Here is a 15,580-nt window from a genome sequence, read left to right on the forward strand (position 1 = left end):
TCAGCAAACCATGCTTGCCACAAAAAGCAACTAAGGGGATCGGGTGGTCAGGCTTGCTGACTTGGTTGACACATGTCATTGGTTCCCAATTGCACAGAACGATGCTCATGTTGTTGATCACTGGGTTGTCTAGTCCAGACTCGATTATTTACAGACCGCCGCCATATAGCTGGAATATTGCTGAGTGCGGCGTAAAACTAAACTCACTGTTGTCATACGTCAAGCTCCTCACAGGGTTAGCATTATATTTCAGATGTCATGTCATGTCATATCAAACTCCTCACAGCATATGAACCATTTGCGAAAAACTACCGTTTGCAAAGCTACATTAGCCTGATACCATGCTTAAAGGGGCAGTGATGCGGAGCAGTTTCCGTAGACTGGTTGAAACTTTTGTTATTGGTTTTCTCCCGTGAGTACCCGGATGGTACCCCAGAATTCGTGACTGGTTCGTGACCTCTGCTGCACAGTCCGTATGATATCTATCTGCATACTTGCAGGAGTGGTACCCAAAATGGTATTCGCAAAATGTTTCACATTGGTTTGATATTCGTTACCCTTCGATTGGTGGGAAGCCTAACGATAGATGCACAGTACAAGAAGGTCCTTAAGAGGCTTGTAAAAGTTGGTTTTCAAGTGTAAGAGAAAATAATATGGGTGACAACTTCGCTATTGTATACACAAAGTTCACGCCACTCAGAGACAATGTGCGCACATTCTCCCAAAAAGATTTTTTTGCAATCTGAAAATGATACCAATCAGAGGCGTGTAAAGAATCGCGGACGCCCGCGAGCGCTCGATCCTGAACGCCTGTGCCCCGACGAGCGCCCGCGAACCATCCTCACAGCTGCCTCGCCAAGCGGACAAAGATGGCGACCATGTGTAATGGGAAAAAACCCCATTCAAATCACCATCATTAGTTAGCATCCACCTGACGAAGCGGCAAGGAATAGCCAAGGAACGTTGTGTAAAGAATAAAGAAGAAGTTGACATCCATAACATTTTGTCGTATACATGTCATTCGTCACCACTCGCCCCTTTCCGTAACCTCCTACGAAAAGACGAAAAGCTATTCGGCTTTTCCTGGAATAACACAAGTTGGTCACGAATGGTTTGTAATAACCAATTGCGCGCATCCGTCCAGGACCCACCGCTCGCTCGCGGTTCTGAACACGCCTCTGCAAGATCAGCACTTTTTCATAAACTTTCTTGACAAACGTTGGAATCTTGCAGTCAGTAATGTTCATCCCCTTCCTCTGCAAACACACGCACACACACGTGCACAAGCACATACAACCGCACACGTCTGCATCCGACCATGAACCTAGTTTTAACGAAACCAGATGAAAGTAGGGTGCCGTCGTTTGTAGCAGGGAGACTATATATTATCCCTGTTTGTAGCAATGTCCCAGTAATCCCAGTGCGTCGGACACCAGAAACCGGCATCGCAGATTGTTTCAATGAATGATATCGAACACGGATCCTCAGCATGAAGGGTAAAGGATTTAACCATTAGGCTAACGTCCAGAATAACTTGACATTTCCAAAAATACAGTCCCATGTCCGTCTCAGTGTCGTAGGTGAGCAGCGCAAGCGCTCTTAGGCAAGCGAACCAGTCTAAGTACTTTTCCTCTCGAATAAAGCATAATTTTCTCCAGAAAAATGCAGTACTTCACAACTAAACATATTATGAAAGCCCTTTATCGTTAGTCGTATATCAAGTGTTATGACATGAGTACAAAAACAATACCACGTTCTCGAAGTAAAGCTTGAGGATAAGCGGATTATACAGCCCTCAGCAGAGGTTTCCGACTAATTTAAGACTCGACACAACTACCCACAGAAGAGCGTCGCAAGTAAGTGACGGAGATAAATTTTACGTCGTTTATAGCAATATTCATCAATATCAGGATACCAGAGATAGGTTTCAAGTATCCATGAGGAGAATGGAACCTGTGTCTTCGGCTTAAACCACTGCGCTACCCCACCACCCTATACATCATAACGGTCGTGGTATTTAGTAGAGCAACGGGCAGAAGATGATAAGATGATATCATATACAATATTAATCTTCGAGAATACATTAGCACTCCTTGGTGTTAGCTATCATAATAGGTTTCACATAATCAGTGCCCAGCCATGACGTTTGCAACAAGTGGCATAAAATAATATACACGCACACACTCACCATACACTATGAGTGTAAAAGGAATGGGCGCACTGTGTATTCATCCTCATTCTCAGATACAGGCCAATGCATTCGAAATATAAGTACATGTACACTATTATTGCTCTAATTTCACCTGATCTAAGGTACTGCCTCTTGTACTTTCTTAAGATAGTTTCCAAGTGTGGTTACTATGCCTTTAATTGTGACAGTTATGTAATTTTACACTTGCAGTATTTTATGAAAGTAGTTTTTTCCATCCTCGTTGACCAACTGGATGTTCATAGTTGTGTTCAAACTCATCTTCTTGAAGAGAACAATATTGTATATAGGACTTATATTGTATTCTATTGACTATACACTCTCTACCCTACTCCCCCCAGCCCCCCCAGGCCCCCCCCCCCCCCCCCCCCAGTGGCAGCTAAAATCAAATTCTAGTACAGACTATAAAGCATGTCACATCTGATGTCACATTTATTGCTTTCATCTTCGGGTCTTAGCTTGGATTAGTTAGCCATTGGGTAAATTTAAGTTTTAGAACGAGTCGCGTCAGCCGGAGGCAAGTTTATTGGGTGTTGACGTGGTTGAAAATGGTTTCCTCCGGTCAGACTGATCCGGTTCTTATATCAGAGCGGAAGTAGAATTAGAAGAGAGTGGACACATCATGGCGAACGACGGCATGAGCGAGTTTGTCTCCTATGTGAAAAATGGTGTTGAAGCCGGTGACCCAACAGTCATCGGTATCTTAGTGGCAGTCATCGTAGGATTGTTCACTCTTGGTATGTTCTTTCTTATTTATTTTGTCGTAACTGGTGCTATTGCTGAAATATGCTACAACATGGCGAACCATATGGCGATATTTTGGTGTCAGATGTTGTTTTGTCAATATGTTTTCCGATAGATCGACCTGTTTTCTAAAGATATATTACTGCTTAGACAAATTACTTTTAATTTATTTGACATGTCTAACGTGTTTGAAAACTATATACAACGCCATTAGAAATCACAACCTAATATTACATCAGCTTTTTAAAATACTAGTGGACAAACGTGTCATTTCGTATCCTTGTGATTTGGTTACACGAAACATTTCTTCCAGTAACAGCAATATGGAACTACATATTTATTATTTGTAACCATTTTCCTAATACTGCGTGAATTAATCAAAGACTAGATCCACGGTCCACCCAATGATATGTAAAGTGTAGCCACTAATAGTCATTATCTGCTTTAGGAATTTCCACTGAACTGTTTTGGAAAGATTTCTGGACGAAAACCCAAATATACTTTATTATTCTATGCCTAAGAAGAAGTGTTTATTGTGAAAACACTTAACCCTAACCTTAAACAATAAAGCTTGAGTTTATTCACATGAACTACCTAAAACTTTGAAATAATCCATAATAGTGTATAGACTACAATTCATTTCAAGTGGGGGTTATGGGTGGAACTCTTACCCTTAATCAGAGACCATATGATTATAAGGCCTCTTCCTTAATTTCTGATAAACTTTGATTGTACTCTGTACATTCTGCAGATAGCTTAAACATGGTCATCTTAGCTGATTTGTAGGTGTTTTTAGCTTGGGTAGGGCACATTGCTTCACTGATGATTGCTTGCTTTATTTTTCAGTTGTATTTGCCTTCCTTAGTGGGAAAAAGAATAAGAGAAGTGGCGTCCTACTCCTTGGTATTTGTGATGCTGGAAAGACCCTACTTTTCTCAAGGGTGAGATGATAAGAGTGATTCCTGTGTGACAGATAATAATTAACATGATTAAGAGGCATGATTTCGACTTGCAGAGGATATGCAAAACAAACCACCATTACTGTCTTTGCCTTAAACATTTGAGTCCACTAGACTGAAGTTGTCCTTCAGCAGTATGTTTTGTATATTTCACTGTTATCCTCAAGATCATATTTTAAGTCAGCTGAGTTTACAGAACAGAAGCTTATTCAATACAGACATGGTACAAGTGGAAATGTGGGGTACATTGGGGGTGTAAAGAAAATATTTGTGATGACTAATGATGTTCTGTATATTGCACACTGACAGTAGTGAGGAAAACATTAAGGCTAGTCATTCAGAAAGAACTGAGAAACAGTTGTACAGATTGTAAAGAACAGTAGGCAATATCAGGATGGTGAAAATATATATGACGCAACTAATGTAAACATGGTAAAAACACATTCTCTTCCCACAGAGGTTACTTGTCATATCTCCCTACGAACCTCTGTTCTGATACGGCCATATTTCGTGGTTCTCATAAAATCCCCTAGCAGCAAAAAATGGCAGCAGATTTATCTCCCTTTTTTGTCCAATCAGAACACGTATTACATCGATCTAGATTTAACTTGACAAATGCAAGCAATGTGGAGAAACAAATACGACATGACTGAGTTCTGTCTAGAGGAAACATTTGAGTATCGCGCTTGGGAAGAGGTTCTAATGTTCACGATGCATTCGGAAATTACCGAGATCTTGCGAACGATCACTTTTGAAACAAGGTCGCTGATTGCACAACTAAATCTGATTGCCTCCAATCACGAGTCTTGAACACTCGCAACATGAAAGGGTCATATTAGAACAGAGGTTAGGTAGGAAGATATGACAAGTAACCTCTGTGGGAAGAGAATGGGTAAAACAATGAAAAGCATGTTTTTGGTCAGAACACTGTATTAGATTGTGTTGTGTTGACTTAGATGAAGAAGGGCAATGGGGAGGTGTCGTGGTGGAATTAAGTGTCAAGTTAGATCCGTTAGGTGTGTTTGGATCTGACATTCTTGAATTCAGATATTTCAGAGTTCACCCAGACTTTGATACTGCATCATGCAGGGATGAGAATTTTCCATGGATTTAATTTTAATGGAATTATTCTTGTGAATTATCTAAACCTACGCCCATCCCAAGATGTTCAGCTCATTCTCCTTTTTTATCACACATACCCATTCTCATCCCTGATCATGTTCTTGTGAATTGTCTAAACCTACGCCCATCCCAAGATGTTCAGCTCATTCTCCTTTTTTGTCACACATACCCATTCTCATCCCTGATCATGTTCATTTGTACAATACAATATTTGTACAATACCATATTTGTACACTACAATATTTGTACACTACAATATTTGTGATACCATATTTGTACAATACCATATTTGTACAATACCATATTTGTACAATACCATATTTGTGATACCAGTGAAGATCTGGGTTAGAATTGTTGTTTGGTCATTATGGTTGTCGTAAAAGTTGTCGAACAGTATTAAGTGGTCAGGTTTGCTGATGGGTAATGTGTGTCTTCATAATGCAGTTGTGGATACATCAAATATTTATTTCACTTACAGCTTGTGTACAAGACCTTTAAGGAAACGTACACGTCCACCAAGTCCAATTCTGGAAGCTACACTGTTCCAGACTCAAATGTAAGTACATATCCTACAAGTAGATACTCTTTGTCTTGCTTGGGTGATGGGGTAGTCCACTGGTTAAAGTGTTAGCTCCTCACACCGAAGACTTGGATTCCCCCACATGCAGGGGTTGCAATTTTCTATGGATTTGAATGCAGTTGAATCAATCTTGAGATTTGTCTAAATCTGGGAAGAAAATATTTAGGAGGATGAGGTCCTGCTAGGGCGTTATAAAATCGGTAAGCAAAGCCATGCTTCTACTTTCCTAACTGCTTTCTAAGCCAACACGCGATTGGATCACTGAACAATCGTTAATCAATGATATCAATAAAAAAACTGAGGAATAAACTCAGGTGGGAGTGGCTTGAAAAAAGATAACTTTCAAAGTAAAAATCGGAGAGAACTTTGAGAAAATATAAGAAAGTTTGGCGAACTTTGTAAAGTAGTGATGGGAATTTTTTCCATGAATCCGCGGATTTAAGTGCATATCGATTGATCTGTGGACCCCCAGACCACCAACTGATTTTCTGAGGAAATCACTTTCACTTGTTGCCATCCCAGTACTTGGGTACAATGTGTGGAGCCTATTTCTGGTGTACCCCACTGTTATTTAACATGATTAAACATAAAGATCGCGATGATATTTACCATGGCTATAAACACCATGTGTTCAAATAATATCATATGCAGTAATAATCATTGTGAATACATTCTTTGGCATTAGTCACCATGTCGTGATATTTCAGGAATATTGTTAAAAATGGTGTAAAAGTAAACTCACTCACTCTGGTCATACTATCGTCAGATGCAGAATATTTAAGAATGGATGCAAATGAAATGGCAGCAAAGCTGTACAAAAGTGTAGTGTCCAGGATGCAGTATTTATGTCTAATTACAATGTATCATGATTAAAAGCTGGCTGACTATGTTAATTCATGTGAAATACTAGTGTCTTCTTGATCATGTTGACATATTCCTGTAATCCGCAGAATGTATGCAGTATAATATGGCTGTTATACTCATTCTCTTGCTCATTAGATGCTCATGTTGTTGATCACAGGATTGTCTGGTACAGACTTGATAATTTACAGGCCACAGTGACATAGCAGGAATATTTCTGAGTGTGGCATTAAACAAAGAAGCAACCAAAACTCATTGTAAGAGGACACAACACAACTACTGTCCATTTAAAGACAATGTTGTGTTGAAGGAGAGACCAGAGAGACATGTCTGCCTGTGTGGCCTGAAAATAGTTTACAAAAACTTTGTTTTCAGAAAAGTCTGAGAGTGATTGACCTGCCTGGCCATGAGAGATTACGGTTCCAGACAATGGAAGAACACAAGGGCCTTGCAAGGTATCTATACATATCACAGCTGTGACATAACATGAAAAGGATTAAGACAACAATTTTGCTTTGTTTTGAAGTGTATGTTAATGTGCTCATAGATTTACATGAAATCTGTTCCATAGGACTATGTACATGATATACACTAAACTACAGATGTAAGGCATTTGGTGTTCCCCGCCGTAATAGTGCTGGAACACTGGTAAAAGGGGTGCAAAACCAAACTCACTCATTCACAGGTATAAGGAGCTCAAAGACAAAACCTGATTCAGTTCCTTATAACCATGGTAGTCGTAGTTTTGTTTATGAATTTCAACTGAATTATGCTGCTAGCATCCAGTTAAACATGTGTTATATTTGTTATTACACTGCCTTGTGCAATGTGTGAAAACAGTGTATTCACCTACCAGTTTGTATTAAGTATGTTTGTTAAACATGTACTTAGCTGTATAAGGTAGTATCTGATATACTGGTACTTTGTCATGTAACCATAGAAGTAAATACATATGTATGCATGTATTTCTCGAATACCTGGTGCCACAACTGATTTTCTATGACTCATTCAGATACTTTATCAGATGACCACATGTCATCACTGGAATATTTACAAAATTGATGTTAAAAGCCATATTCATTAATACATGTCAATACATGTTTGACAATCAATGGACAACCGATGGCAGTCTATGTCGAAAAGCTGCAACATGTTCTGTAGATTAAACCTGTTATTAATATATTAAATCTGTATATTTACAAGAGAGTCTTCTACACCCCATACACTTCTGTTTTGTTTATCCAGGGCCATCATTTTCGTCATCGACAGCTTGACTTTCCAGAAGGAGATCAAGGAGGTGGCAGAGTAAGCAAACAACATGTCTCTGTGTAGTGTGATTAGTAAAGTGCTTTCTGGAGATAACATTCAATCCTGGGAATCGAGTTTTATTGTGTAAAAGTATGTCTAGAGATCAAAGAATAAAATCTGTTTACAAACAACAAGAATAGTTAAATTCATAGTGAGGCATAATTTATCAGAAGAAAGGTTTCCAAGTTTTTTCTCACAACATGTATTTCTCTGTGTCATTGTCAATCCAGAGAAGATTTAGGAATTATATTTAAAAGTATGGTTTTACGGAGAGAGATACTTTTTTTTGTGCCAGATCATATTAAAAAATTATGCTTACAGATTAGAAGGGGTGGGGCACTGATTTCGTACGTAACATGCAGGTGTGTCACCTACTTGGTACATAAATGTTAGTAAGGGACGGTCATATTGAACATACTTTTCCATAAAATCATTGTCATCATCCTTCGCCATAAATTTTGAACGGCCCCTAGGTCTGTAATTGTCATTGTGTAACAATTACTTAACTGAAATACCAAATACAGGTAAACATGGCAACCTCAGCCGAAAACAAATCACCAGATTTATTTATCACCATCTCCAAACACAGTTTGACATTTAGGTTTTTGGGGAGTTGGAATATGTCTCAAAATTTAAGGAATTCTTTATATTACATCCTCCACTAAACCTTTGAATTTCTAGTATGCCATGGTTGTTGAAATGAGTTAGTCATCTATCAGTTCAGGATCAGATTGTATCAATATCAGGATGTTAATCAACCTTTTGTTCATGATGAAAATTGTTCATGGGGACTTCCTGCCACAGTACCTGATTGTTTTGTTCCTGCATTACTATCTATTGTACATCTTAAGGAAATCACAATGTATATTTAAATTGTCTTCCATCTTTTTACCTAACGACCTGAATTTCTAGTTGGCTAAGTGACTAGAATTTAGTATCCATGAAGTTGCGTTCCATTCTTCATGTTTGTTCCATTCATCATGTTTCCTTTGTTGACAGACTGCTTTACACTGCACTCAGCGACAGCACCATTTCAAGCCTGGCACCACCTGTCTTGATTCTGTGTAACAAACAGGATATGACCCTGGCTAAGGGGGCAAAGGTCATCCAGGGTCAACTGGAAAAAGAAATGTAAGCTGAAGTTTACCTTTACTTCTTAGGCTCTGTCAAATGAAAGATTCGGAGAAAGTTGGGCAGCATCTTGGTGTCTGGGTGGGGTCCTGGTAGGAGGTTGGGGGTGCATGTGTTTGGATGGGGGTGGATGGGTTGGATGTGTTTGGATGGTGTTCCTTGTGGCCTGGTAGGGCTATGGGTACGGTGTTTTGGGGGTGGTTTGATGTTAATTTTGGTCCTGGTGGTTTCCGTAACTGTGATGTCGATTCAGGGACATTGGCTGGGTTCTTGTTTAGTTGGATGTTACCAGAGATAAATGTGCTGTGTTTTGGGGGCAGGGAAATTTTCACTGGGTACTTTTTATTGTAATTTGGAACTGTACACATTTGGCGTATCATATTCTGCCTAAATTGTGCTGAAACACCATGGTGTGACTTAAACATTTTTCCAGGAGGCTTACACCCAGTTCACTTCTCATTCTTTACTTCCAGGAATACTCTGAGAGTGACCAGGTCTGCTGCTCTTCAAGGCACCGACAACACGTCCAATAATAATACATATCTCGGCAAAAGAAATAAGGATTTTGAGTTTTTGGACGTAAAACCTTTCAAAATCACATTTGCAGAATGCAGTTGCAAAGGCAAGGGAGATAACTCTAAAGCAGACCTGTCTGAAGTGGAATCATGGCTGAGCAAAGTGGCTTAAGCAAATACGTTTGTCATATTTTTACAGCAGTATGTATAAAATTTCATTGTATCATCTGAAGCATTCTTCAGATTTATGTATCTATAAATTCCGTAATTCTTGTCATGGAATGTAAATTGTATCACTGAAACTCAGGTGGTATGTATATATTTATATTAACTAGTCATTGTGAAGGATAACACATGGCTAACTATAAATCTGGTAAAAGTAATGAACATTCTAACATGCTAAAGAAGTGATAATTACCTTTAACAAATGTCTTGAAGCTAGAATTAGTTAATACATAAGTGGAAATATTTAACATATTAGTGTTGCACAGATATTTAATACATTTGACATCCATGTTGCATTTTTCCCAGCCAGTATTTTCATACTGCATCTGAATTTTGATGTCTGTACATTTAGAAAGCATATGTTAGACCCTGAGATTAATGCAGTGGTGTATAGTGTGACAGCAGAAAGTAGGTCTGTAAACTGACGATTCATTAACATAATTTGAGAGATAAGAGAAGAGAAAGGAGAGAGAGAAGAGAGACGAGGAGTGGTAGAGTTAAGGCGTCTGCAATATTTTAGGAGATAAAATGTTTGGTTGGGTTTTTCTCTGCTTCATGAGATAGATACGCTTCCCTTTAAATGGAGTGAAACTGTTTTATTCTTCTTTCACAACACATTGTTTGTGGGTATCAGTTATGTGTAGACAATTTTATGACCAATTTCTCTTGTTAAAGCAGAAACATGTATATTTGTTTTCTTTTATATTTGTGTTTTGAACTTTGTATTGTTTCCAAACGTTGCGGATGTGTCGGCTTTAGTCAAGACGGTCAAACTTATGCAAAGTGGAGAAATTGATACAGAATGACAAAATAGTGGAGAATGACGTCTCCTTTACAGAATTCAGCGTGTGGTTTGCTTTGTGAGAGAATGGTGAATGTTTTTTGAATAAAAGGAATTTAACATTTTCAGTTTTCTTCCACTGTTGTCATTAATGTCTTACCAGATGATGAGGGTTTTTAGGAAAATCAGTTTTCCAGCTGTATGGTAGTGATCAGTAAATAATCAAGTTTGGACCAGATAATCCAGTGATTAACAGTATGAGTCTTGATCTATGCAATATTGATGCAATGACTTTTCAACCCAGAATCTGCCCAGCCGATCCCATTACTTGTCTCTTTATGCATGATCTGCAGCAGATCTTCACTGTTTTTGCAAAAAGAAAACTCAGTGTAAGAAAAGAAACAGTGATATGGTTTATGCTGAATACATGTATAAGTAGGCATCAATTTAATAATGAAGTACATAAATCACATGCATAGAGGGCTCATAATGTCAGACACTGGGTTGTCCGGTGTGTGATCTATTAAAGGCCACCATGATATGACATGATTATTGCTGGTGTTGCCATAGATACAAGGCTATTGGCACTATTGTTGGATGTTGACAATTCTGACATTATTGACCAACTACATCTTACTGGTCTCTGCTTGACTTAAAATATTAATACAAGGGTGGGTTAGCACAGTGGTTAAGGTGTTCGTTCATTACGCTGAAGACCCAGGTCAGTTCCATGAGTGGGTACATCATGTGAAGCCCATTTCTTGTGTTTTCCTCTCCCCCCACCCCCTTCACTCACTCACTCACTCACTCAGTGGTATAGCATAACAATTAAGTGATTGAATGACATCAGTTTTTCGCCACACTCAGCCATATTGTAGTAATGTGGCAGCAGTCAGTAAATAATTAAGTCAGGACAAGACAATCCAGTGATCAACAACATTATCATCGATCTGTGCAATTGGGAACCGATGACATGTCAACCAAGTCAGTGAGCCTGACCACCCGTTAGTCGCCTTTCATGGCAAGCAGGGGTTGCTGAAGGCCTATTCTACCCCGGAACCTTCAAGGGTCGTATAACATAACAATGCAGCATATATAGGGTTATACATGTCATATTCAGATAAGACATAGAAATCAGATAAGGTAATTCTGGAAACCAAGCCATATTATCCTTTAAAATTGTTTCATTTAATAGGATTTGTTATTTTCAAAATAGACATCACAAGGTAACTTTCACTTTACATAATTCTGTCCATTATTGCTAGGCTACATTTCACAAGCTGGTTTCTATGGAGACTGACAATTCATTTTATAATCACTGTGAAAACAAAGAGTTTGTTTTTTCATAGAAAATACATCATTACTGCAAGAAATGTGGAAGTATGATTTGTCCTCATTTTCTACACCCACAAATATTTGTTTGCAGACGGCAGATACACCACCTTGATATGGTAAATAAAAAAGAAGTCATTTTCTCTTCTTTTCGTTATGTTCTTTTCTCCACAGAACAAGAATGTGTTGTGATGCAGTGACGCTCAGAAATGTTTTGTCCGGGCCTCATCACAAACACTTAATTCCTGATTCTCTGGCGTAGATCTAATCCTTTTTTTTTTTGTTAGAGTCAGACTATCACTGTCCGGTAGAGAAGGATCAACACCTTTCTCAGACTTTTTTCACTCGGGTCAGTTTGGCCGCAATATGCAATGGGGTACGGCCATATTTATCTCTCGCAAAGGATCAGCCCCCTTCTCAAAAACGATTATAAGAAAAAATGATCGATTTCTTGGTCATTTGGTCACTGCGACCAATGTTGGATTATTTCAGTTAATCGGAACATCACTAATACATTTGAATTGAGGAAGCGATTGTGCAGAGTACCGTAAGTTGATTACCTCCCTTGGACCAATCACCTGTCAGTGATATTTAATCTGTTTGGGTCGCATGCTGTTGATCACTGGATTGTCTCGTCCGGACTCTTTTGTTTACAGACCGTCACCATAGCTGAAATATTGCTGAGTGCGGCGTTAAACTACAAACAAAACTCTTCTTGTTCTCAGAAATTCTCAATCTATTGGCCTGTTAGGAAATACGTGGCGTTACATTGGTCCGCAGTGTCCGTGTTTGCCAAGCATACCATGCGGGTTTGAAATATATATATCTACAAAACGAAATTAAAAAGGAGCCCAGGGTCCCGTTGCACAACGCTATCGTGGCGCTACGTCTGTCGGAAGCCAGTGTTACAGCACAGTAACAGTTGCTATCGTCTTCAGCAAGCAATGCTTGTCTTAAGGGACCGTCCATAATCTATGGCTAGGCGGGCGGGGGTGTAAGGCGATGATCAGCACGGAAATATGATTTCCTTTATTATAAATCTTTTGAATGGTAACTACATGTGTGAAGTAGTCAGCTGACTTCAATGAAGGAAAATTCACTAGACCTTCATCACTTCTCCTTTGTCAACGTCAGTAATCCCCTTGTCATTCCCGGAAGTGGGACTCGACCTGACTGAATCTCCACTCGTGATTGTATTTTAAAATGCCTCTTTCATTAATTAAAATGTGATTTATATTATTTTGCGCGTCAATAGCACGCCATATGTCAATGGCCTAGCAAGAGTATTACATGTCTTCAGCTGAGTAATAAAGCATATCAAATACCTGCGACCACACAGAAAAAAAATTGTTTTGTCATTCAAATAAACTCGGAAAGTCTCTTTCGGGATGGCTAGTCAAACATATACCTTAAAGGCGAGAGACGAATTGGAGCGAATGGGAAATCTACGCTTTCTTCCTGTGCGACCTCAACATTACAATACGGGTCTGGCATAAGGCTATGTTTCGGGGACAATAAGTCAAAGGTCGACTGTGTAAACAAATATGAAAATAGACTGAAGTGTAAATCAAAGTATACTCTCATGTAGGTTTTGTTTTGTTTATTTGTTTGTTATTTAACGCCCATTTAGCTAGCAATATTCCAGCTATGTGACGACGGCCTCTAAATAATCGAGACTGGACTAGACAATCCAGTGATCAACATCATGAACATTGATGGGATACGATTTGGCATGTGTTAGACTGGCATGTGTTAACCAAGCCAGCAAATCTAATCCTCCAGGTCAGGTCTGGGAATAATCGAGTCTAGATCAGGCAATCCAGTGGTCAACATCATGAGCATTGATGGGATACGATTTGGCATGTGTTAGACTGGCATGTGTTAACCAAGCCAGCAAATCTAATCCTCCAGGTCAGGTCTGGGAATAATCGAGTCTAGATCAGACAATCCAGTGGTCAACATCATGAACATTGATGGGAGACGATTTGGCATGTGTTAGACTGGCATGTGTTAACCAAGCCAGCAAATCTAATCCTCCAGGTCAGGTCTGGGAATAATCGAGTCTAGATCAGGCAATCCAGTGGTCAACATCATGAACATTGATGGGATACGATTTGGCATGTGTTAGACTGGCATGTGTTAACCAAGCCAGCAAATCTAATCCTCCAGGTCAGGTCTGGGAATAATCGAGTCTAGATCAGGCAATCCAGTGGTCAACATCATGAACATTGATGGGATACGATTTGGCATGTGTTAGACTGGCATGTGTTAACCAAGCCAGCAAATCTAATCCTCCAGGTCGGGTCTGGGAATAATCGAGTCTAGATCAGGCAATCCAGTGGTCAACATCATGAACATTGATGGGATACGATTTGGCATGTGTTAGACTGGCATGTGTTAACCAAGCCAGCAAATCTAATCCTCCAGGTCAGGTCTGGGAATAATCGAGTCTAGATCAGGCAATCCAGTGGTCAACATCATGAACATTGATGGGATACGATTTGGCATGTGTTAGACTGGCATGTGTTAACCAAGCCAGCAAATCTAATCCTCCAGGTCAGGTCTGGGAATAATCGAGTCTAGATCAGGCAATCCAGTGGTCAACATCATGAACAATGATGGGATACGATTTGGCATGTGTTAGACTGGCATGTGTTAACCAAGCCAGCAAATCTAATCCTCCAGGTCAGGTCTGGGAATAATCGAGTCTAGATCAGGCAATCCAGTGGTCAACATCATGAACATTGATGGGATACGATTTGGCATGTGTTAGACTGGCATGTGTTAACCAAGCCAGCAAATCTAATCCTCCATCGTGGCTTCGATGTCATTTATAAGTGTTGGCTTCTGACAGCAGGTCATGTTATTGATGACAGTAGGTTGTGTCAAAGCGAGAGAGAGAGAGAGAGGTACGTCCCCCAAATGTGTTGTCATCACACCAGGTCGATAGCGCTTATGCTGGGGTTTCACTCACATGTACCAACTATAGAAACCCAAATTCACACAAAGCTGAAACGAAAAGCCGAAGCTTTCTCTAGACGCTTTCATGGGAAATTTCAATGAGTATAGATGTCGCAGCCTCGGGACCATGAAGTTTTATTTATTGAAAGGAACTGAATATGACTTTCGATCAGTATATTATCACTATGTATGTTATCTGTAATAGTGAAGTAACTGTATGAGACAAACTGAGTACATACCAGCGGCCTGTGGGGAGTGATATGTGATTTCAAAGTTAACAGGACTCGTGAAGGTCCCGGGGTAGAACAGGCCTTCAGCAACCCATGCTTGCCGTGAGACCCGTGAAGGTCCCGGGGTAGAACAGGCCTTCAGCAACCCATGCTTGCCGTGAGACCCATGAAGGTCCCGGGGTAGAACAGGCCTTCAGCAACCCATGCTTGCCGTGAGACCCGTGAAGGTCCCGGGGTAGAACAGGCCTTCAGTAACCCATGCTTGCCGTGAGACTCGTGAAGGTCCCGGGGTAGAACAGGCCTTCAGCAACCCATGCTTGCCGTGAGACTCGTGAAGGTCCTGGCTCTCAGTCCCCAAACCTACTCCCTAGCTCTCCCTGCGATTATCAAGCCCTAAATGAAACAAGTCCAGATTCCTCGGGTTCTGAATTTCCCATCTACTGGGGCGCCCTATTGATTTAAACAGGTTTATTTGTTACCATCAAAATTATAAAATTCAAGTACTAAGCGTAAGTCTAATCGTTGTACTATAATTGCTACTTTCGAGGTAGTGTGTCCACGACTATGTGATTATTTACAGACTACCGCCATATACCTGGAATATTGCTGTGTGCGACGTAAA

At 39.9% G+C, this 15,580-nt stretch overlaps 1 protein-coding gene across 1 annotated transcript; it reads left to right on the forward strand.

Annotated features, from left to right (window-relative positions):
- The first annotated feature begins 2,798 nt into the window (after positions 1–2,798).
- LOC137267598 (signal recognition particle receptor subunit beta-like) lies at positions 2,799–10,563 on the forward strand. The gene is made up of 7 exons (XM_067802089.1): positions 2,799–2,946; positions 3,800–3,894; positions 5,513–5,590; positions 6,851–6,930; positions 7,721–7,780; positions 8,783–8,914; positions 9,388–10,563. Exons 1-7 carry the CDS (start codon positions 2,832–2,834, stop codon positions 9,599–9,601), a joined length of 774 nt encoding a protein of 257 aa, XP_067658190.1. The 5' UTR covers positions 2,799–2,831; the 3' UTR covers positions 9,602–10,563.
- The last annotated feature ends 5,017 nt before the right edge of the window (positions 10,564–15,580 follow it).

The sequence above is a fragment of the Haliotis asinina genome, chromosome 16 (assembly GCF_037392515.1).
Source record: "Haliotis asinina isolate JCU_RB_2024 chromosome 16, JCU_Hal_asi_v2, whole genome shotgun sequence".
In the NCBI taxonomy this organism is placed as follows: Eukaryota; Metazoa; Mollusca; class Gastropoda; order Lepetellida; family Haliotidae; genus Haliotis; species Haliotis asinina.

Coding starts and splice junctions, on each gene's coding strand:
- LOC137267598 (XM_067802089.1), top strand. CDS start 2,832: ATGGCGAACGACGGCATGAGCGAGTTTGTCTCCTATGTGAAAAATGGT. Junction 2,947..3,799: donor CGTAGGATTGTTCACTCTTG/GTATGTTCTTTC, acceptor TTTATTTTTCAG/TTGTATTTGCCTTCCTTAGT. Junction 3,895..5,512: donor AGACCCTACTTTTCTCAAGG/GTGAGATGATAA, acceptor TTTCACTTACAG/CTTGTGTACAAGACCTTTAA.